This window comes from Staurois parvus, unplaced genomic scaffold (genome assembly GCF_062004578.1).
Source record: "Staurois parvus isolate SC_StPar_1 unplaced genomic scaffold, SC_StPar_1.0 ptg000282l, whole genome shotgun sequence".
Lineage (NCBI taxonomy): Eukaryota > Metazoa > Chordata > Amphibia > Anura > Ranidae > Staurois > Staurois parvus.
The window spans coordinates 8457207-8479688 of NW_028318078.1; the positions used below are offsets into that span (position 1 = coordinate 8457207).

General features: G+C 42.0%; 1 protein-coding gene across 1 annotated transcript in view; it reads right to left on the bottom strand.

The window, feature by feature from the left end:
* The window catches only part of LOC149458639 (inter-alpha-trypsin inhibitor heavy chain H3-like), a 263380-nt gene that overhangs the window by 119300 nt on the left and 121598 nt on the right, over positions 1-22482 (bottom strand). The window contains exon 9 of the mRNA XM_089681994.1: positions 15472-15640. Within this exon, the coding sequence (XP_089538120.1) occupies positions 15472-15640 (169 nt within the window). The remainder of the gene's footprint in view (positions 1-15471; positions 15641-22482) is intronic.

The following is a 22482-nucleotide window of genomic DNA, read 5'->3' on the forward strand; positions in this document are numbered from 1 at the left end:
CGCCTACCTCTCCAAATCAGCTTGGCCCAAACAAATTGTTTAAATGACAGAAAGCCTGAGCTTGGGCTTTAAGGCTTCTTCTATGTTAAAAGGTTAAGAAAGGCTAGTCTAGGAACTGGTTCATGTGCAAAGGTATTGTACTCCTTTAAATCAGGGATTACAAGTTAAAGCCTAAGTTCATCCAAAATAAAAAACACAAAAATCAGCACAAGGGACATACACTAAAGTCAGTAGGATATATCCCTTGTGCTGATGCCTCTTCTGTTAGAGCAAATCCTCTGTCTGTGCCCCCTCAAAATCTTCCAGTGCGGTGGGGGTTAATAGAACTGTGGAAGCTGTCACATGCTCTTGTGAGTGCATTGTTAATTGTTTTAATAATTTCCACTGTTTTAAATGTACTATACTGACTGACATGTTGATTACGGGAGGAGGAGCTTGATCATGGCGCCGACAGGGAGCGGGATGTGAACGCTCCTTGACAGCAAGCGCTCCCTAGGACCTGCTATACAGTGATGCCCGGGAGGCTGTGACTCACCCAGTGCTTTGGTGCAGTTCCTTGGGGGGAGCCTGGTCTGAGAGTGCGGTTCTGTGTGCCACCGTGTCGAGACGGCAAGTGGCAGAGGCAAGGAGGCATGTGGGGAGCCATCGGGCTGGAAGATGGATGGACTCTGCCGGAGCGGTGGATGCTGGGCGGTCACGTGGGCGCCACAGATGAGCACTGGGAGACAGAGAGACCGGTCGGCTCAGCACAAAAGAGAGGGTGGCCTATCCACCACAGGACAACCCAAGGATCTGTGAAACTCCACAGAGGGTGACCCCTCCCCAACAGTCAATAGTCTTTAAGAGACATTAACAGCTACTAATGAACTTCAATATGCACTGTCGTAGACAGGGGTCTCTGACTGTTTGACTACATTAGCAACCCCCACGGGAGGAGGAAGGTCATTACCAGCCGCCACAGTTATAGAGGAAGAAAACAGCATACAGGAGGCGAACGAGGGGCTACAGAGGACGGTGAGTCAAAACTTACCAATGGACTTGTACTGTTCAAAGATCATAAGGGGAGGGATCACCCAGGATGTTCAGGAGAAACAGAGACACAAGAGTGGAAAGGAACCTGGAGACCCCTAGCAAAGAAACTGGGGTAGCGGAGAAGGAAAAATGCAAAGGACATAATAACTGAAGGGCTTAGCCCTAGTTTGCCTCATAGAAGTAACCCTTGGTTCTGGGAAAACACTGAAAAGCATATTAACACCATGAAAGGCAAAGAGGCAAAAGGAGGAGGGCCTAAGCCATCCCAAACAAGTTCAATTAAAAAATGTATGCCTACACAAGAAAAAAAATATTGAGGGACAGACCCCAGAGAGAGAACAAGGAATGAATGGAAGATGGGAGAGGGAAAACATCAATGGCGACCGCTCTAGATTGTCTTTGGGAGTATCTAACATCAGCCAGTGTAGAAGCTGAAGATATAGAAAATGGGTCCTTTAATGAGAACTCTGGAGAGCAAGAGAGGTCCTCACAGATGCCAACAAAATCTGACACAACAGACATGTTTATGAGATTGGAACGATCCATAAAACAGGAGATGGCAATAATACATAAAGTTTTCACGAGTAGAGGAGACCGAAAGGAAATTCGATAAACACGCCCAAGTAATAACAAAATTAGAAAACCAGATGGAAGAAATGAGAAGGGAGCAAAGGAATCTGCTATATAAATTGGAAGACCAGGAGAACAGAGATAAAAGGTGTAATCTGAGGATACAGGGCTTGCCAGAGCCTTCACAAGAAGAATACTTGATGGAAACAATAGTGAAATTGTTTAATGCAATAACGGACAGATCAGCAACAGAGCACTTGAAGATCGATAGAGTGCATAGAACAGGAAGAGGCCAAGGAAGTGGAAATGGAAGAGACAATCCTAGGGATGTGATTATACGATTCCATCACTATACAGTAGAGATAAAATGGAGCTATGGAAGAAGACAAAAGGAAGACCAGCAATAAAATATGAAGAAGCAAACCTACAGATTTCTGCAGACATCTCATCGGAAACGGCTAGAAAGAGAACGTTGAAACCATTACTGGAACAGATGAGAAAAGAGAATATACGATACAGCTGGGATTTCCAGCATGCTTAATAGGATGGAAGGACGGTCACTATGCAAGATTGAGATTCCCAGAAGACGTGAGAGACTTCTGTGAGAGACTTGAATTACAGAAAATAGATATCCCAGGCTGTGGAGAGGGGGTAATTGAGAATAGGGGAATAGAAAATGAGAATTGGCAGTTAGTCCCTAAGGGGAAAAATCACCAGAGATAAAATAGGGGAGGACAGGAGAAGGATTCTTGGAAGTCTATAGAGGATTTCCCTTTTTTTTTTCTCTTCTCCCTGTTTCTTACCCTCATTCTCTAAAGAAAACATTTCAGAAGAAAGGCTGAAAATACGGAGTTGTATATACATTCTGACATGCTGCCCTAGGGAGGAGGAACGCGGTCAGGATGGGTGTGTGTGGTCAGAGTTCCACCCCAGCACGGAATTGACGGTAAGACTAGGACCACAAACAATTCAAAGGCAAGTTATGTGCTTAGGGGAGGTGGGGGGGGGCAGGAGAGGGGAAGGGGAATTATTTAAGGGGTTAGCTCCATGTTCCTGTGGAGGGATGATGGTACTCTTGTTGAGAAGAAATTAGATGGAAGGAAAAAAATATATATGGGTTTTTGAAAGTTGTGGTAAGCTCTCTTTGGACACACAGGGATTAGTACGGTTACACTGTTTTACATATAAAATATGATTATGTACTGTTATTTTCTTAATTAATTTAGAACTTTAGATCACATGTGTCAAACTCAAAGCCCGTGGGCCATTTCATGTGGACCTCTCACTTATGCAGCTGTGACAACTCCATTGTCATGGCCCCCACTTTGTCTTAGCAGTAGAATGGAGGACAGAACTCTGTGGCCGTGAAGAAGCTAGTCTCTGCCCCCCCCCCCCCCCCAAATGTCAGCATTTGGCAGCAGAAAGGAGGACAGAACTCCTCCTACTGATCCTGCACCTCTCTGTGCAGTTGTGCAGTAGTCACCGCATCCCTTAGTCTCTGCCTCCCCTGGTCTCAGCATTCAGCAGACTCCAGCAGCTGACTCCAGCCCTCCTCTGCTCCTCCTCCAGATCCTGCACGTTCTGCTTCCTAGCTCTGACCCAGCTTCTTCTCTGCAGCAGCACAAGGTAAGGGGTGCACTGTGATGTAAGGGAGGGTGGGGTGACACTGGACTTATGGTGGGGACTCTTGACATCTGATGTAAGGGGGGTGGGGTGCTTTGGACATCTAATCTTACAGATACAACTGGCCCTTGGGGGCAACCATAATGCTGATGCAGCTGACAATGAACTTGAGTTTGACACCCCTGCTTTAGATAAATCCGCATTCTGTCCCTGAAGAAGCAGTGATCCAGGCTGCAAAACGCATTGGACTTGGAATCCCTAAAGAATGCACATACATTGGAATCTGGACTATGTATAAGTTTCTATTACCACCAAATTGTGCATTGTTTTTAAGAATGTATATGAGTAAATTATATATACAGACAGACAGTTTTTGTTTTATCCAGTTGTATTTACTCAATGCAAAATATAACATCCAAGTGAAAGCTATAACATCATCATATCAGAAAAATAAAAAAAAATCAAAAATAGAATCACTGAGTTGGAAAAATGATCACCCCCTTTCTAAAAGTGGCTTGTAAACTCAAACAGGTGTAGCTAATTAGCTTCTCAATAGCACACAAAGAAAATTGACTTTCAACTGTGATCAGCTGTGGTCATTTTGATTAGATTAGCATGGAAACAGCTTTCCCAGAACATTTCAGTCCCTGATAGTGCAACTGATGCAAACAATCAACTATGGGTGGCAAGGCACTGTCAAAAGATCTCCAGGATAAAGTTGTGGACAGGCACAAAGCCTAGAAGAACAGTGAAGTCTAATATTAAGAAATGGAAGATATTTGGTATAACACAGACCCTCCCTGGATCAGGACATTGCTCCAAACTGGATGAAAGAGCCAGCAGGAAACTAGTCAGAGAGGCTACCAAGAGGCCTACAGCAACTCTGAAGCTCAAATTTAATTATTACTCACAGAATAACAAAGCAGGTAAGCTATTGACCTTTCAACTACGTCAATGCCAAAATAACAATAGAATTAGAAAATGATTGCATCATAGCTCAGGAAAAGTTCACTATAACTCTCAGGAAATAGCAGATACAGTCTCAGAATATTATGAATCACTACAACCTAAAAGATGACACATCTGCCTGTCAACCTACACTGGACAACAAATGAATTTTAAAACAAAATGAATCTTCCAAAAATGAACTTAGCCACTCTGGAACAAGTCAATATCCCTGGAAGAAATACTCAAAGTAATCAAATCCCTACCAAACAATAAAGCCCCCGGAACAAATAGACTTTCAGGGAAATATAAAACCTTTATGGAAGCATAAACACCATACTTAAATAAAATGTTTAACTTTGTCGCCAGACTTTAGGAAATATTATAGAGCAGTTCAACTACAGCATCTAATCCAAATCCATTCCTAATTTATATAAGCATGACTGGGTTTATTTACAGTAGAAGAGCCAGTGTGTTGTTCCCTCCCTATTGATCTAATGTGGTTGCTTGCCAAAAATCATAGTGCAGTTCTATACCCCATGCTGGCCCACTCATTACATTTATGGCATACTTCCTGCAAAATGACACTTCTTCAATTCCCACACATGCCTGTGGCTCTGATATTTAATAACCCAACAATGTCCACGTGGTCTGCATCTGCTTTTGGACAAGGATGCATGCATTCATTTATCTGTTACTATGGTGAACATTTCTAAAACAGCCTGATTAGCCATTTTAAATGAACCAATTAATATTCTCACACTTTCTTAAACACTAATCTGTGATAAATAATTAAATATAATAATATAATAATTGTCATAAATAATGATAGCAAAAGCATGGAAAAGTTCCATGGTTGATTTAGCTGTCATGAACAACAAACTTGCCTAGCGAATGCTCAATGACCAATTAGTCAGTATTTTACAGGATAAATTGAAGAAATTTGAGAAGGTCTGGAATCCTTGCATATGTTATATCCAATCCCCGTCATGAACTAGCTGATGTGGTGATGGGGGAAGGTGGACTGCTGGAGTGGGTCACTGAATTGTTTCTTTTTTTCTACTTTTTCTTTTTTGTTCTTCATTTCTACTTGTTTAAATATAATTGCCTATTGACCATGTAACCATTAATTTTTTATTACCAAATGACTCAGAATAAATGGGCAGCTTCACTGATAGTGATATGTGATGGTGAATTATTACAGAAAGTGGTTAGCATCGGGAGCAGATAATACATTTGTCTGTAGAAATTACTGAAAGAGCAAAAAATCCACTCCAGGTGAATGCCGAATCTGCATAACCCCTCCACAGACACGCAGGTGTTGGCCAAATCCGTGATCACAGATGCAATGGAAAAACAGAATGGTTGGCCGCACAAATAGCAATGTGGTGGATGAAATCCTTTATTGGAATCCTTTACATGCAATATGATAAGAACATGACAGCTCCAAGACAGGAGAGAGGAACAGTACTGCTCCTCTGTCCTGTGTTGGAGCTGTCATGTTCTTATCATATTGCATGTAAAGTATTCCAATAAAGGATTTCATCCACCACATTGCTGTTTGTGCGGCCAACCATTCTGTTTTTCCATTGCATCTGTAGAAATTACACTATGTACAAAGCAGGGTATATTTCTGTATGATTTTCAAATAATATCAGTGTATGTGTGGATTGTTGAATACAATGAGAATGGCCAGTTTTGTGAGCTGTAACAACTAGTATTATACTCTTTGTTCAACTTGGTTAATATGTAGGGGTTTTCAGAAATGTTCTGTATTCTTTTGTGAAAGTGCAATAAATCTTATTGAAATAGAAAAACACAAGGCCTCAGTAGGTTCTGATGTATGCATTTTTTGGTACCGTCCTGATTCTCTGTTCTAACATCGTACACCAGTAAGTTTGGGAAAGGTTGCTGTTGACATGGTAGGGACAAGATAGAAATATTGGTAAATCCTCCTGCGCTTATATGGATGACCCTCAAATCAAGCTGCTCTCACCAAACCTGACCTAATAGGTATATACAAATGAAACAGTAAATGTGGTGAAGCGCTAGACAATAAATATATATAAAATATATAAACAACTTAACTTAAATATTCGATCACAAACTCAAGTGCACTGATCCAATCAGGATCCAAATGGTGAAATATTACTGTGAAAAATAGTGAAAATAACAGGAGTCTTCCTGTTTACATACAAACTCTGTGAATAACACAATAATTAAAATAAAGCCAAACCCCCCTGTCCCTATTAGCGGGACTAATTCTAAATCAAAAATAGAAGTGTATAAAAAGTGATCCACCAATCAGGGGAAACAACAATCAAATATAGTGATATGTGCCAAACCTAATTAAATACACATACCCACTCTCCAAGACAACCACATATAAGGTTATAAAAATATCTCAAATGTAAATCAATCAGTCCACAAACAATGTCCAAAAAACAAAAACATATAGCCATGATCTTCAAACAAAAAATCATGTAGGTGATGAGGTGAATAGGTGATCTCCACACTTGCCCTCCAGGCACAGGTAACACAATACAGCTCTCTCCCCACACAAGATCATATTAATGAAACAGAAAAAAATCCTCCATGGTGTAGTAACATTTATTAATCCATAGAACAAATATAAAATGCCAATTGCCCACTCACATTTGCTCCATAGGAAAACAGCTTCTAAACCTCATGCTATGGGTGTACTGCATGGGTTTTGTTGGGTTTACCGAAATGGCGCCCATGCCTGGAAGTGCGTCACCACGTCACCGGAAACTCATCACTGCGTACCAACGCGTTGCGTCACGTTACCACGTGACTATATCACGGTATACGCCCATAGTACTCGCCACTTGATTTTTTTTTTATATTTGTTTTTTCACCTGATTGGGGGTTCACTTTTTATACACTTCTATTTTTGATTTAGAATTAGTCCTGCTAATAGGGACAGGGGGGTTTGGCTTTATATTAATTATTGTGTTATTCACAGAGTTTGTATGTAAACAGGAAGACTTCTGTTATTTTCACTATTTTTCACAGTAATATTTCACCATTTGGATCCTGATTGGATCAGTGCACTTGAGTTTGTGATCGAATATTTAAGTTAAGTTGTTTATATATTTTATATATATTTATTGTCTAGCGCTTCACCACATTTACTGTTTCATGGTAGGGACAAGGCTCCCACCGAAGTTTCAGCTTGTTGCCCACTTTGTACTTTACAGCCTCATCTGCCAAATTTTGGTGCTGTTCCAAAACTACTTGACAAGCTTTCACCAGACGATCAGTCTTGAACCCAATCAACCCAGTCATTTGGTGTATGAGAAGACACCGGCTCATGCATGTCCAGAAACAAGTCTATTGGTATATGACCACTTCGCCCAAAAATCAAAAAGAAAGGTGTACTGTATATCCAGTAGCCTTGTACAGTTATAGGCCCAAACTACTTAATCCACGTACTGTGACCAGCAATCTCGATGGCCCTGTTCCAATGTTCGATGTATGCCAAGCAGTGTCCTGTTAAAATGTGTACACACTCCCCTAAGGATGATACGGAGTGGTTTTTAGTTATAACTTGATATGCATTTACCAAGTTTTGCAGCTGGGTTTGCTCCTGAGATACACAGGTCAAGCAGTTGCATTTTAAACTAACCAAGTCAGATCGAGCTCCTGCAGGGCACTCATACCCAGCACCACAGGAACATCAGTTAAGGTGGCCCCACAGGACACCACTACCCCAATTTGTCCTGCCACTTCATTGAACACTTGGATAGACATCCAGGTGGGATAAAAAGATTGTTGGCTGCCTTCAAAGTCAACCAGAAGGGATCCAGAGTTCAACTTGTGCCAAACTGTTGATGGTAGAAAGCATAGTCCATGATGGTCACTTTAGATCATGTGACAACCAAACACTTGTCCTGGTACCCATTTGGCACCGCACCAATTCCACAGGGCTTAAAGATATGATCTTGTTGTCTATTATTGAGGTATTGAGGTAGTTTCCACAGGTCATCACCCTGCCCTGGGAATTCCTAGTTTAATGGCTTTTGTAAGGGAACCACAGATTTTCCTCCCAGTCATAGTTCTTCATTATATGTCCTTGACACCCACACCACCAGAACTTCTGGTCCATATCAGGATCGTGCCTCAAAGGATCACTGGCCAGTGGAATCTGGCTCATATTCCTCTTGATAGCTGAGACTTTCTGTTGGATAGATGTAATAGACTCAGTCAGGACTCTCCTCACAGTCCCTAATGTCGAAATAGGAGACAGGGCAGCAGCTTCTTCTCTTAGTCATAGTCATCCATCCCCCTTGGTAATTGTCACCCTGGCTTCAGTCTCTTGTTCCCTATCCACTGCTTTCAGTAGTATGATGTTAAAAGGCACTGCAGCATCTGCTCCCACCTCATAAGGCTTTTTCTGAGGGGGCCAGCATGGATCCCTGAAATAAACTGATCTCATAGTATCTGATCAGGATTACCTAAAGTAATGTAGCCCTAGAGGCCTTTTTTTTCCAACTGCTTCTACAATCCCTGAATAGCCAATGCAAACTTAGGAATGGTCTTAAAGGTTTCGGACTTTCTGGACAAGACTCACAGTAACTTTTCAGATCTGCATGTAACCAGGGTCAAAAGAAACTCCAGCCAGGTGACCCCTAGGAGATGTGTTTGGGCTAAGTACAATACGGCCCTCCTATAAGGTCCTTGCGCCACAAGCTGTTCCACAATTTCATCCTGAACTTTTTAAATCTGATGCAATAGCTCATGATGAACTGCATTATGGAGGGAACACATTCTCAAGCCCCGTAGCTACCAGGCTCAAATTCTTTACCTTCACATTTTCCCAGGATTTTGCAAGACCAGGGCCATATAACTGACCGGTTCCAAAGTTGTCCCAAGAAACCTCTAGCTTCAGCACACCAGGCATCTCAAGGGTCTCTGGGCCACCTCCAGCTTACCTGCAAAGTCCGCTAGGGAAAGAGATACATTTTCACCAGTGGTGACCCCTACCACATTATCATCAACACTATGTTGAGAGGGGACAGGCATCCAATCTGCAGTCCCTTAGACTTTCCAGGCTCAGGGCCTTTTTCCTCGCCACTGCTTAGTTGCTGGAACAGTAGAACATATTTCCCTAGTATTACACTGCAACAGGATTGGGGACACAGCTACTTCATTGCAAGCTGGTCCCTAGCTGGTTTAAAAGTTCACTAGTGCTGTGGGGTACTTCTTACAGTTACCATAAATGTACACCACTCCTACCAGGCGCTGGGACAACTGTTCGGGGTCCACAAGTCAGGAATGGACTAGGGTAACCAGGCTCCTGAAGTCTAGGAGAGCATTCGCACTTCCCCCTTACCCTCACCACAGAACTAAGTGTGTTCAGATCTTAGACTAGAGCCGTGCAAGAAAACAAGGGCATCCATTGAACTCAACCACACTCCACATGTTCGGGAGGCCAGAAGCACTTGGTGGCAGTGTGACTCCACTTACTCACTTATTGCATTACCACACTGAAGATGTCTATGGCTTCTGACTTGCCAAATAGGGCCTCTCAGCAGGAGGCAGTCCTCTGGACCATTCTTGCCAGCCGCTCGGTGCTTCACCTTTGTGGCTTTAACTGCTGTGATGCTGGTTTTGAACTGCTTGCTAAGGGAGATGGCTTTTTGGTTGTTAAGGATCTCAAAGCTGTTGATCTGGCCAACAGGTCTTCCGTGGCTGAATAGCATTCCCTCAGCTTGACCAGTTGATTGGCTTGGTTCATTTACCTCCTTCGTTCTGGAAGTAGATCCATCAGAAATCAGTCCATGGTGACCCCCTCCACAATTTGAAGCCCTGTAAGGACATCAGGCTGCAGCCACCATTTGATCAGGTTGATTGGGTCATACATTTGGGAGCAGGGAGAACCATCCGCTTTGTATCTCCAGCTGTGTACCTGCTGTGCCCTTGCTGAAGTTGTGATTCCCAGACACTGCAGGATCTAAGCTTTTAATTTGTCATAGTATCTGGCATTGTCAGAGGCCATGTCAAAGTGTGTGTTATGGGAGTTTCCCACTAAAATTGCCACAACAAGCACTGCCAAATAATGCTTAGGGCAGGCCTGCCCATCTGTGGTCCTCTGAAAAGTAAAGAAGAATACCTCTAAATCATCTTGGAATGTCATCTTTTGTAGGAGGTGTATTTTTGTGGCTGAAACTGTGTCACCAGGGGAAACACTTGCAGCCCAGACTGGCAGCTGCTGTAGCACTTGTAGCACTACCCCCTTAGTCGCTGAGGTTATTGGGTCCCCCTATAGTCCTGCAAATTAACACACATTTTTTATCAGACTTGCATTCTGGAGATAGTAAACTGTCCTTGAGCTTGTTTTTTAGATTTTAATAGGGGTACTAAACTTGGATGGGGTTGAGGGGTGTATGGGATGCCCAAGGAAACTGCAAATAAGGACAACTTGTTAGCAACTATGTACAAGTCTCTATAGAGCAGATCTCTTCTTGGAGAGCTCTCCAGCCTCTTCTGGTGTACCACCTCAGACGAATCCTCTTCTTCACCCAGCAGCCTGAGGGAATCCCTTGGCAAGGGGATTCGAAAGCCACCACTTTAAAGATAAAAGTGCTAGTGAGAAGCTAGTCAGGTTTCCCACCAGAATGCTTTCTCCCCTTATGTGGCTCAGGGGGTGTAGAATTACTCACTCAGTCCTCATCTGTGAATTTGTGGGTTGGTGGCTGCCTTCAGGCTCTCTGCTGGGCTGGCTACTTCCCTGGCTCCACAGTTGGTTCTCTCTCTTGGGACCCGTGAGGTTAAGTGATCCTACTTTCCAGATCCCAGCCTGTAGGTAGGCCCGTTCCCATTGGGACTGCCTTTCGGGCTCCTGCATCTCAGCCTCTCACTCCATCTTCCATTCAAACTCTCCTGCTGCTGCTTGCCAGGTTCTCTCATATTTAAGGGCTGTCCTGGCCCCAAGCAAAGCTTCCTGCTTGGGGATTGGCCAGAGTTCATTGAGTGTGCAGATCAGCCCATCCTCACCCCCACCTACTGCCTTCTATAAACTTTTCAAGCTTCTAGGGCAGGGGGAGGTATCAGGGAACTGACCTGCAGAGCCCTCAGCCCTGACCTAAAGTTACCTGGCTGAATCATACCCAGGCTGACTCATCCAGGCTGCTATCCAGCCTCTAACTAAAAACCAAGCTAGCTCCCCCCCGGCTAACTAAAGGTGTGCTACACACTTTCTTTAAGGCCTGATAGTCTCTGCTGCCTGGGCCAAGGCAGTCACCTGAGCTTCAGTGCTCGCCAGCTGGGCAGCCAACTGTCTATTTGTCTCTTTTTGTTGTGCCAGGTTCTTTTGATAAATCTGTTGCTGTGCAGCATTAATTTGAAGTAATGCCTTGATCAAGTCCTCCATGTTGCCGTTTCAACTTGTACACAAGTACAAGTGTATTTAGGTGGTATAGACACAGCTTGCTGTCAGCAGGACAGAGGCTATTATGTCTTTCACCTAGGACACTGCCAGCAGTTTTACAGATTTAGCAAAATGTTACTCAGTCCCTTTAAATCATTGTTCCCCCTTTTCAAATTTATCTCAGTACAACTTTAGCACCAGGTATATAGAGTGACCAGCAAACTTGCTTTTCAGTGGGTATCAGCAGAGCAATTGCCTGCATCTGAACACAAATTGTGGGGTTCAGCTTCAAGTACAATATAGAGCTTGCAGATACATAATCCTAATGTCAATGCTTGTTTAAGGGCCTCCTGCAGAAATAACATGACCAAAACAAAAGGTTCCTTTGTACACTCCAAACAACAAAAGTTCCATCAGAGCCCACATACATTCTTTCCCCAAAAACACTAATCATCCCAGGGAAATTACAAATTATACCCCATGTGAGGAACAATGTCTGGCCAGCGCTTAACCCTCTGTATACAGACCAGTTCATCTTATGAAATGGTAAAACCTATGAAGCATATACACTCCATCCCTGGACTGAAAACGGCTGTTTGTCACTATATATATATATATATATATATATATATATATATATATATATATATATACACACAGCCTTCGAAATTTCAACTCGCCCGCTCGAATAGAGCGAGTGGAAATAAGGTGGGGGCGAGCAGCACTGGGACCAGGGGTGTGTAGGAGGGGCGGCGGTGGGGACAGTGACAAGCAGAGATCTCCCTGTATGGCTTTCAATGAAGCAGTTGAAAGCTGCGGGAGGGAGAGGAGGAGATGCGGCCTCCAGCTGCTTCATTGAAAGCCGTACAAGAGATCACTGCTTGTCACTGCCCACACCGCTGCACCGATCATCCACAATCATTTTGTTTCTTTCTGGGCCCGCCGCTGTGTGCTCCTCAGTGCCCAGCCCCTCACCCTATCCTCTGCACCAATAGGAGTAGGGAGAGAGGCTGGATCTGCTTTGCCTATCCCTGTGCCCACATGCCAGTCCATGCAGCTTCAGAGGATGTGTGGGCGGGAAGTTGAACACAAAGCAGCCTACGGCTCTAATGCTTCTGACTGAGCATGAAAGTCCGACCTCCCTTTCTTCCACCCACCCCTCCCTTCCTTCCTTCCACCCACCCTTCCCTTCTTCCCTTCCTTCATTCCACCAACCACTCCCTTCCACCCACCCACCCCTCCCTTCCTTCCAACCACCCTTTCCTTCCTTCCACCCACCCCTTCCTACCTTCCACCCACCCCTTCCTTCCTTCCACCAACCCCTCCCTTCTTCCCTTCCTTCATTCCACCAACCCCTCCCTTCCTTCCTTCCACCCACCCCTCCCTTCCTTCCTTCCACTCACCCCTCCCTTCCTTCCTTCCACCCACCCCTTCTTACCTTCCACCCACCCCTTCCTTTCTTCCACCCACCCCTCCCTTCCTTCTACCCATCCCTTTCTTTCTTCCACCCACCCCTCCCTTTCTTCCTTCCACTCACCACTTCCTTTCTTCCTTTCACCCTACATTTCTTCTTTCCACCCCTCCCTCCCTTCCACCCCTCCCTTCCTTCCACCCCTCCCTCCCTTCCTTCCTTCCTTCCTTCCTTCCTTCCTTCCTTCCTTCCTTCCTTCCTTCCACCCTCCCTCCCTTCTTCCTTCCACCCACCCACCCCTCCCTCTCTTTCTTCCTTTAACCCCTCCCTTCCTTCCACCCACTCCTCCCTTCCCTCAGATCCTTCCTTCCACCCTCCCTTCCTTCCTTCCTTCCACCCACCCTTCCCTTCCTTTCTACCTGCCACCCACCCCTCACTTCCTTCCACCCCTCCTTTCCTTTCTTCTACCCCTCCCTTCAACCCTTTTTCTTTCTTCCTTTCTTCCTTCCATCCCTCCCTTTATTCCACCCCTCCCTTCCTTCCTTCCACCTCTTCCTTCATTCCTTCCACCCACCCTTCCCTTCCTTCCTTCTACCCAGCCCTCCCTCCCTCCCTTCTTTCCTCTCTCCCTTCCACCCCTCCCTCCCTCCCTGCCTTCCTTATTTCCATCACTTCCATCCACCCTTCCCTTCCTTCCAACCCTCCCTCCCTCCCTCCTTGCCTTCCATCCACCCCTCTCTCCCTCCCTTACTCCCTTCCTTCTTTCCACCCCTTTCTTCCACCCCTGCCTCCCTTTCTCCTTTCCTTCCTTCCACCCCTCCCTTCCTTCCATTTCCTTTCTTCCTTCCTTCCCTTCATTCTGCATAAAACATTTAACAGTACTATTTCATGAGATAATTTACGAGTGCGTGTTTAGGAATGGAATTAAGGGTGGGTCAGGGTAGGGGTTGGGTGGGGCAACTGGTGGCAGGTATCTCTTAAGTCCTGCCTAGTAGCTCAGGACCTGCAATTTTGACTCCTGCATATATATATACTTTATTAGGTACACCTGTTTAATTGCTTGGCAGCACAAACTGCTAATCACCCAATCACATGGCAGCAATTCAATTCAATGCATTTAGAAATCTGGATTTGGTGAAGTTCAAACTGAGCATCAGAATGAGGAAGAAAGGGGATTTAAGTGTCTTTGAATGTGGAATAGTTGTTGGTGCCAGAGGGGCTGGTCTTAGTATTTAAAAAACCGCTGATCTACTTTCACACACAACCATCTCTATGGTTTACAAAGAATGGCCCGAAAAAGGGAAAATATCCAGTGAGCGGCAGTTGCGTGGACGTAAATGCCTTGCTGATGTCAGAGGTCAGATGAGAATGGTCATATTGGTTTGAGATGACAGAAAGGCAACAGTACCTCAAATAAATGCATGTCGAACCTTGAAGCAGATGTGCTACAGCAGCAGAAGACACACCAGGTCCCAGGTGTTAAAAATAGGAAATGGAGGTGAAAATTTACACAGGCTGACCAAAATTGGACAATAGAAGATTGAAAAAAACGGTGCCTGGTCTGATGAGTATCAATTTTCTTAGAGATGGTTGTACGTGAAAATCTCAGTAGATCAGCAGTTTTTTAAATACTCAGACCAGCCCACATGCCACGTTCAAAGTCACTTACATCCCCTTTCTTCTCCATTTTGATTGTTGGTTCACCACATCTAGATGCCTAAATGCATTGAGTTGCTGCCATGTGATTGGCTGATTAGCAGTTTATGTTACCAAGCAATTGAACAGATGTACCTAATAAAGTGGCCAATGATATGTATATGTATATATATATATATATATATATATACAGTATATATAATATTTTTTAGCAGCATTCCCAGCTTCTTGAATTGAGGTTAAAAAAACATTGTTAATAGGTTATGTTAAAGGATAGGTTCACGTTTGGGAACATGTTACATGTTTCACCCGTTTTTAGGGTGGAATATATAACATGTTCCCAATTGTGCAGCCGCTGCCCGCTGCACTTTCCCCCCTTCGCTCCTGGTGACAGCAGTACAGGGAGAGGTTCCCCATACAAGTTGTCACACAACCACATCATTCATTCAGAGTTCTGTGAATGAATGAAATATAAGTACCGATATCCTTTGCGGATGTCGACTTGTAGTTCTCAATTAACTACCACGGTGCTGTGGAGTGCCATCGTAGTTAATTGATTCTTCCTGTCAGTGTATCTGCTACTTGTACGGGATGTACGGGCAAGCAGATGTACTGACAGGTCTGCAGGAGACCTGCATGGCACCAGGCTCTTGCAACAAAAAATAATACATGTACATTTTTTAACTGTAAAGAAATGGGCATTTATTATATTTTGTCAAATATTGAACTTTTCCTTTAAGTAAGAGATCTAAACATCTTGGCTATTACAATTATACATATAAAATGTGTAAATCAAAACAATTTATCTTAAAATTATGTTATAGCTTATAGCATTACTCACCCCCTGAAGCAAAAATTTGATTGACAAACGTTTTGGCTTCTTCCACATTTTCTGGGGTTGCTTTTGTCATAGAATCTTTCCACCCAGTAAATTGGTGGTCAAACAGTATCAAATTGAAGGAATCATGTTCTGCAGTGTCATTAAGGATTTTAAGTAGAGCTTGCTTTGTCTAAATAGAATAAAAATAGTAAGAGGAGGCAAACAGCAACAATTTAGGTATTCTTCATTTAGCAAAGGCATTAAAGTCTAACTCCAAGCTGGCTCAAACAAACTATTTATTGTACTAACAGGTGCACTCACTGGGCATGCGATATTAACTGTATGTGGCCTCAGCTACATACAGTACACAGTACTGTGTTCCAGCAGAGAGACAGAAACTTCCCATCCCACTTCTACAAAAAAATAGACTTGGCCTGTGCACTGCTCAGCCATTCACAGAAAGCTTTGTATTCTAAGATTGAATACAAAGCTTCTTCTAATTGGCTGAGGTGGAAAGGTAGGCAGATGACATCCGACTCAGCCAGTCAAAGGAAACTTTGAATTAATTCACAGAATACAAAGCTTCCCATGAATGGATGAGCAGCGCTCAGCCCAACTCTATTTTGTTCTGAGAGTAGGATGGGAGTTCCCCATCTCACTGCTGGAACAAAGAGCTGTATACTCTATGTACCTTAGGCTAAATACAGTTAATACAGTATGCCCAACAAGCGCACCTGTTAGTGCAGTAAATAAATTGTTGGGCTCAACTTGGCCCAAACAAACTATTTAAAGAAATAAATCTATCAAAATGTATGCACTGCCACTATTTCCATGTACAAATTGTATGTGAATAATTACAGCTGCTGCAACTCACCACAATGTGTGTTCACCAAAAATATAAAATAAAAAAACTTAAAGAAGTACTCCAGGATAGGCAAAACAATACCCCGCACCACAAATATAAAATAAAATAACTTAAAGAAGAACTCCAGGATAGGTAAAACAATACCCCTTTAGTACACCACCCTACACTAAACAATTCATAGATTTGTGAAATTCCTTGCCATTGAAGAGGAAAGTCTAACTGAATTTTCAGGAAGTACAAGTAAGGGATTACACCATATCCTCTCCTCTCTCTGCAGTAAAAGGAAACTACAGTTCCCATCAACCTCTAGGAATTACATTAAATGTGGGTAGGTACATTAGCCCTGTATATGTCAAATGTGTCTGAGAGTCTTGGTCCTCCCACCACTGCAAGTGGCGTTGAATTACATCTTTGCTTCCTGGAGAAAGAACTATAGAAGGGATGTGCCAAGACCAGTGGCTGGGGGAATACGAGGCATAGCAGCTATTGGTCTTACAAACAGGAAACCAAAGAGAATTAACGGTTTGATTTGAAAATTAATAGGCTATTACAAAGCAACTACTGAGTGAAGCAAAAGATGGATGACATACTCAGTGAAGGTAGGAAATTAACAACAAGGACATGTAAAGAAGTTTTTCCAAGGAGTTCTGCTTTAAACATGTAATCAAATATCTGTGTCTGTGTATAGTCAGAATATAAACAGAATAAACATTTGTAAAAAATTATATATAGGAGCTCACAGCTTAAATGCACACATGTCTATAATCTCATAAAGTGTAAAAGTCCTCGTGCACAGACAGTACAGTCTATAATGCAAAAAATGCTTCCCAGTGTACTCTTCCTATGGATAGAATGAACCTAGAGTCCCAGTGCTGTACAGTTTATTTTGCAAATCATGCTTCCAAATTGCACTCCTCGTACTGGTGAGTGATCCCAAAATCCTGGTGCTTCAAGGTACTCAAACTGATGTGCTCCACTTCAAACATGAGTACAGATGTACCCTCACCTTCAGGTTATGACCTGTGGATTAAGTATGTCAAAAGAGCACTTCTCCCGCTTTCTGGGGATGATATAAAGACTTCTCAATGGTCCTGGACTCTGCTCTCTTGCCCTCACTTCTACTGGATCTCTGATTCTCTGCGGGGTGAACTCCAAGCCACATAGGGGTACTGACAGTGTAGTATTTAATATAAAGTTGAATTTATTAAAACAAGATTCCACTCACATTTAAAAACAACAAACTCGCAATGCAAAATACATCAAACGGGGTACAAACTATGCATATACTGCCGCACTTCTGGTCCTCTGCTCTGGCACTACCTGGCTCCTCCCCACGCTTATAGTCACCTTTTGGACCCATTTACACCTCTCCACTGACACAAATGTTGCATGTCTGTTTTTATGTTCATTCTGGTGAACTGGCAGTCCATTTATGTGAATGTGTGTTAATGCAATAATGCAAATTAATTAAATACTTGTGAGCCACTAGAAGTTTTCTTACTTGTACAGCAATAAATTCGGTGTATAGAAATGATATTAAGTACTGAATAAAGTGAACCCCTACTAAATTAATTAACGTGCTTAATTGAAATATTTAGATCGCTAGGTACTTATTACACCCTCTCCAGGTGTATGGATGTTAATTTCATATATCTATATTGTACCGCGCTCCAAACTATATAACTATAAGTGCTTTAAATAAATTATAAATAAATATTGTGTATCACCAATAATTCAATATTAATCTATAACCATGATGCTTGAATCCATAATTGCATAATATTTAAATCCATGATTAAAGTGAATCAAAAAATTAGTATGCATAAAAAACTGCGTGCATGGAAAACTCATAAAAGTGAAAAGATGAAGTGAAAATATAAAATGTAAAAAATAAAATAAAATAAATTGAGAGAAAAGTTATATAAGTGAATAATAGTTCAATTCATACAAGTTGAGATGGTAATGTAGTTCAATCTAATCTGCGTGGTAAGTCAGTGTTCATAACATGAACCTCTCTCTCCTTCCTCCTCTCCTTTCTCCTCAATACAGCCTTATTTCAATAGGGACTTTATCCTCTAGTTGCTTGGCTTATTCCTCCATAACCGATACATACAGAGAATGGAAAAAAAGAGGAAACATAGTGTCTTATCCTGGGTAACAAATGTTTAATGAGCCTCTGATCTCCCACTCACATGGTATCAGCAAAAGTAGCGCTTTGTGTAAATATATCCAAATTCTCCTGCAAACAGCCCAGCCGGTGTGTGTGTGTTCACTCGATATACTCGCCGTTCCTCTGTGGATGCGTGATGACATCACCGCCCCGGTGACGTCATCACGCATCCACAGAGGAACGGCGAGTATATCGAGTGAACACACACACACCGGCTGGGCTGTTTGCAGGAGAATTTGGATATATTTACACAAAGCGCTACTTTTGCTGATACCATGTGAGTGGGAGATCAGAGGCTCATTAAACATTTGTTACCCAGGATAAGACACTATGTTTCCTCTTTTTTTCCATTCTCTGTATGTATCGGTTATGGAGGAATAAGCCAAGCAACTAGAGGATAAAGTCCCTATTGAAATAAGGCTGTATTGAGGAGAAAGGAGAGGAGGAAGGAGAGAGAGGTTCATGTTATGAACACTGACTTACCACGCAGATTAGATTGAACTACATTACCATCTCAACTTGTATGAATTGAACTATTATTCACTTATATAACTTTTCTCTCAATTTATTTTATTTTATTTTTTACATTTTATATTTTCACTTCATCTTTTCACTTTTATGAGTTTTCCATGCACGCAGTTTTTTATGCATACTAATTTTTTGATTCACTTTAATCATGGATTTAAATATTATGCAATTATGGATTCAAGCATCATGGTTATAGATTAATATTGAATTATTGGTGATACACAATATTTATTTATAATTTATTTAAAGCACTTATAGTTATATAGTTTGGAGCGCGGTACAATATAGATATATGAATGCAATAATGCAACTCACCAGAATGGCAAAGTGTGAATGGGCCCTTAGGGCCCCAAGCCCAAACTGCATGCTAAATTGTGTATAAGTGAGACATGTTCAGGTATTTATTACTTCTCACAGATAAAACAGTACCTCTCATGGCAATGCTTTCATCTACATTTCCACCCCAGAAGGACAGCTCCATCATCCAAAGTCAACATCTATTTCCTGAACTAAAATCTTTTTGATAGATGTAAATCAGAGGTGTAACCAAAACCTTCAGGGCCCCGGGCAAAAAACCATGAGTGGTCCCACTGACACCCCCTTCTGGGCCTGGGACCCTTCTCACTGATCCTGGGGCCCTTTACTCCCAATCCAGTGTTGTCAACCTCTGATTACTTTTTTGTACTGACAAAGCATGAAAAATTGACTGACTGAGCCCATTTTTTTCCTGACAACCTAAACTATGACAGAAACGCCTATTATAAACTTAGACAATCAATATGTAATGGCTAAATTAACCATTAAGGAAAATAATAGTAAATGCACATATTTTGCAGGAAAAAAGGGCAATTATTATTATTTTTTTCCCACTGGAGCCTGCAAAGCATTGCACCTGCGCTCAGTAGATCAGCGGATGGTAGGTGCAATATCAGATTCCTGCAGACACTTCCATCAGCTTTTTCAGGTAGAAAGCTGGAGGCAGTGTCAAAGGACTAAGCTGATCATGAGGTGAGTGGTTTGGGGTGCTTAGCAACATATTACACCTTAAATATGGGTGTGACATAAAATATGTTCCTAAAGGCGTATGTAGACTTTAACCACTTGCCCTCCAGAGGACTTACCCCCCATTTATGACCAGGCCATTTTTTGCTGTTCGGCACTGTGCTATTTCAACTGGTAATTGCTTGGTTGTGCAACGCTGTACCCAAACTATATTTATATCCTTTTTTTTCACTCAAATAGAGCTTTCTTTTGGTGGTATTTGATCACCACTTCAGTTTTTACTTTTTGCGCTATAAACAAAAAAAGACCAAAAATTTAAAAAAAAAAAACAATATTTTTTTGGTTATAGAAAATATCCAATAAACTCAAAGTTAGTCCTAAATTTAGGCCAAAATGTATTCTGCTATATGTCTTTGGTAAAAAAAAAAATATATCAATACATGTATATTAATTGATTTGTGTGAAAGTTATAGTGTCTACAAACTATGGGATATATATTGGAATTTATGTAGCTTTTACTTTCTGACTGCTTATCACAGTTCTTGAGGTGCTAAAATGCCAGGGCGGTACAACCCCCCCAAATGACCATTTTTTGGAAAGTAGACACTCCAAGGATTTTGCAGTGAGGCATGTTGAGTCCATGGAACATTTTATTTTTTTCCACGTTTCCAAGTTTTTGAAAATGACAATTTTTTTTTTTTTTTTTTACACAAAGTTGTCACTTTAATGATATATTGCTCATGAATGCCATGGGTATATATGGAATAACACCCCAAAACACATTATTCTACTTCTCCCGAGTATGGGGATACCACATGTGAGAGGCTTTTTGAAAGCCTAGCTACATACAGGCCCCCAAAAGCCAATGACCACCTCCATGCTTTCAAAGGGCATATTTCCTCATATCACTTCCCCACTACCTATCACAGTTTCAAAGGCTCTAAAATGCCAGTATAATACAAACACCCCCCAAATGACCCCTTTTTGGAAAGTAGACACCCCAAGGGATTTGATAAGAGGCAAGGTGAGTATTTTACAGATATAATTTTTGTCACAGGGTTTTGAAAATAAAAAATACATTTTTGTTTTCATTCTTCGTTTTACAAAAACATGTGGCAACAAATGAGATCTGCAAAATACTCACCATGCCTCTTAGCAAATACATTGGAGTGTCTAATTTCCAAAAAGTGGTCATTTGGAGGGGTTGCTTCTACTATCCTGGCATTTCAGAGCCAACATTAGAAGCTTATGCCCCACATCACCCACTCTTGAGGACCAAGCCTTTTCTGACACTTTTTGTTCACATGAAAAAACAGTTTTTTTGCTAGAAAATTACTTTGAACCCCCAAACATTATATATAATTTTTTTAAGCAGAGGCCCTAGAGAATACAACGGTGGGTGTTTAAATTTTTTTACATCACTCGCTATTTTTCAAACGCAAATATTTTGGGAAAAATACACTTTTTAGAATTGTAATGCACAAAAACATGATATATTGCCCAACTGTTTGATAAGGTATACAAAATGATACTGCGCTGAGTAAATAGATACCAAACATGACATGATTTAAAATTGCACATGCCTGTGCAATGGCAACAAAGTACATACATTTTTATTATCAATAGGCGATGCTTTAAAAGCCTTTGCAGGTCATTTATATTTACACAGGAGGTCTAGTGCTAGAATTATTGCCCTCGATCTGACATTTGCGGCGATACCTCACATGCATGGTGCAACCGCTGTTTACATACCGGCACGGGGTCAACACTTGTGCACACAGGTGCACACGCACAGGGGGGCGAGGGTGCTTTTTTTTTTTAATTATTTTTATTTTTTAATTATTTTTACACTGTCCCTTTCTGCTCTTTTTTTTTAAAAACACTTTTATTGCTATCGCAGGGAATGTAAATATCCCCTTTGACTGCAATAGGCATTGACAGGTATTCTTTTTTGAGAAATCTGGGGTCTATTAGACTCTAGATATTGGGCAGCACAGTGGCTAAATGGTTAGCACTTCTGCATGGCAATACTAGGGTCATTGGTTCGAATCCCAGCCACGACCCCACCTGCCTGGAGTTTGCATGTTCTCCCTGTGCCTGCGTGGGTTTCCTCCAGGCACTCTGGTTTTCTCCCACACTCAAAAGACATGCTGGTAGGTTAATTGGATCCTGTCTAAATTGGCCCTAGTATGTGTATGTATGAATGTGAGTTAGGGACCTTAGATTGTACGCCCCTTGAGGGTTAGGGACTGATGTGAATGTACAATATATATATGTGTAAAGTGCTGCATAAATTGACGGCGCTATATAAGTACCTGAAATAAATAAATATCTCCTCTGCCCTTACATCATCTGATCTCACCAAAATCGGTGTGATCAGATGCGTTCTCAAATTTCAAATGGAGCTGTTTATATCCTGCGAAACTGAAGTGATGAAATGTTCGTAGCTTCCGACTTCTTAGACCTG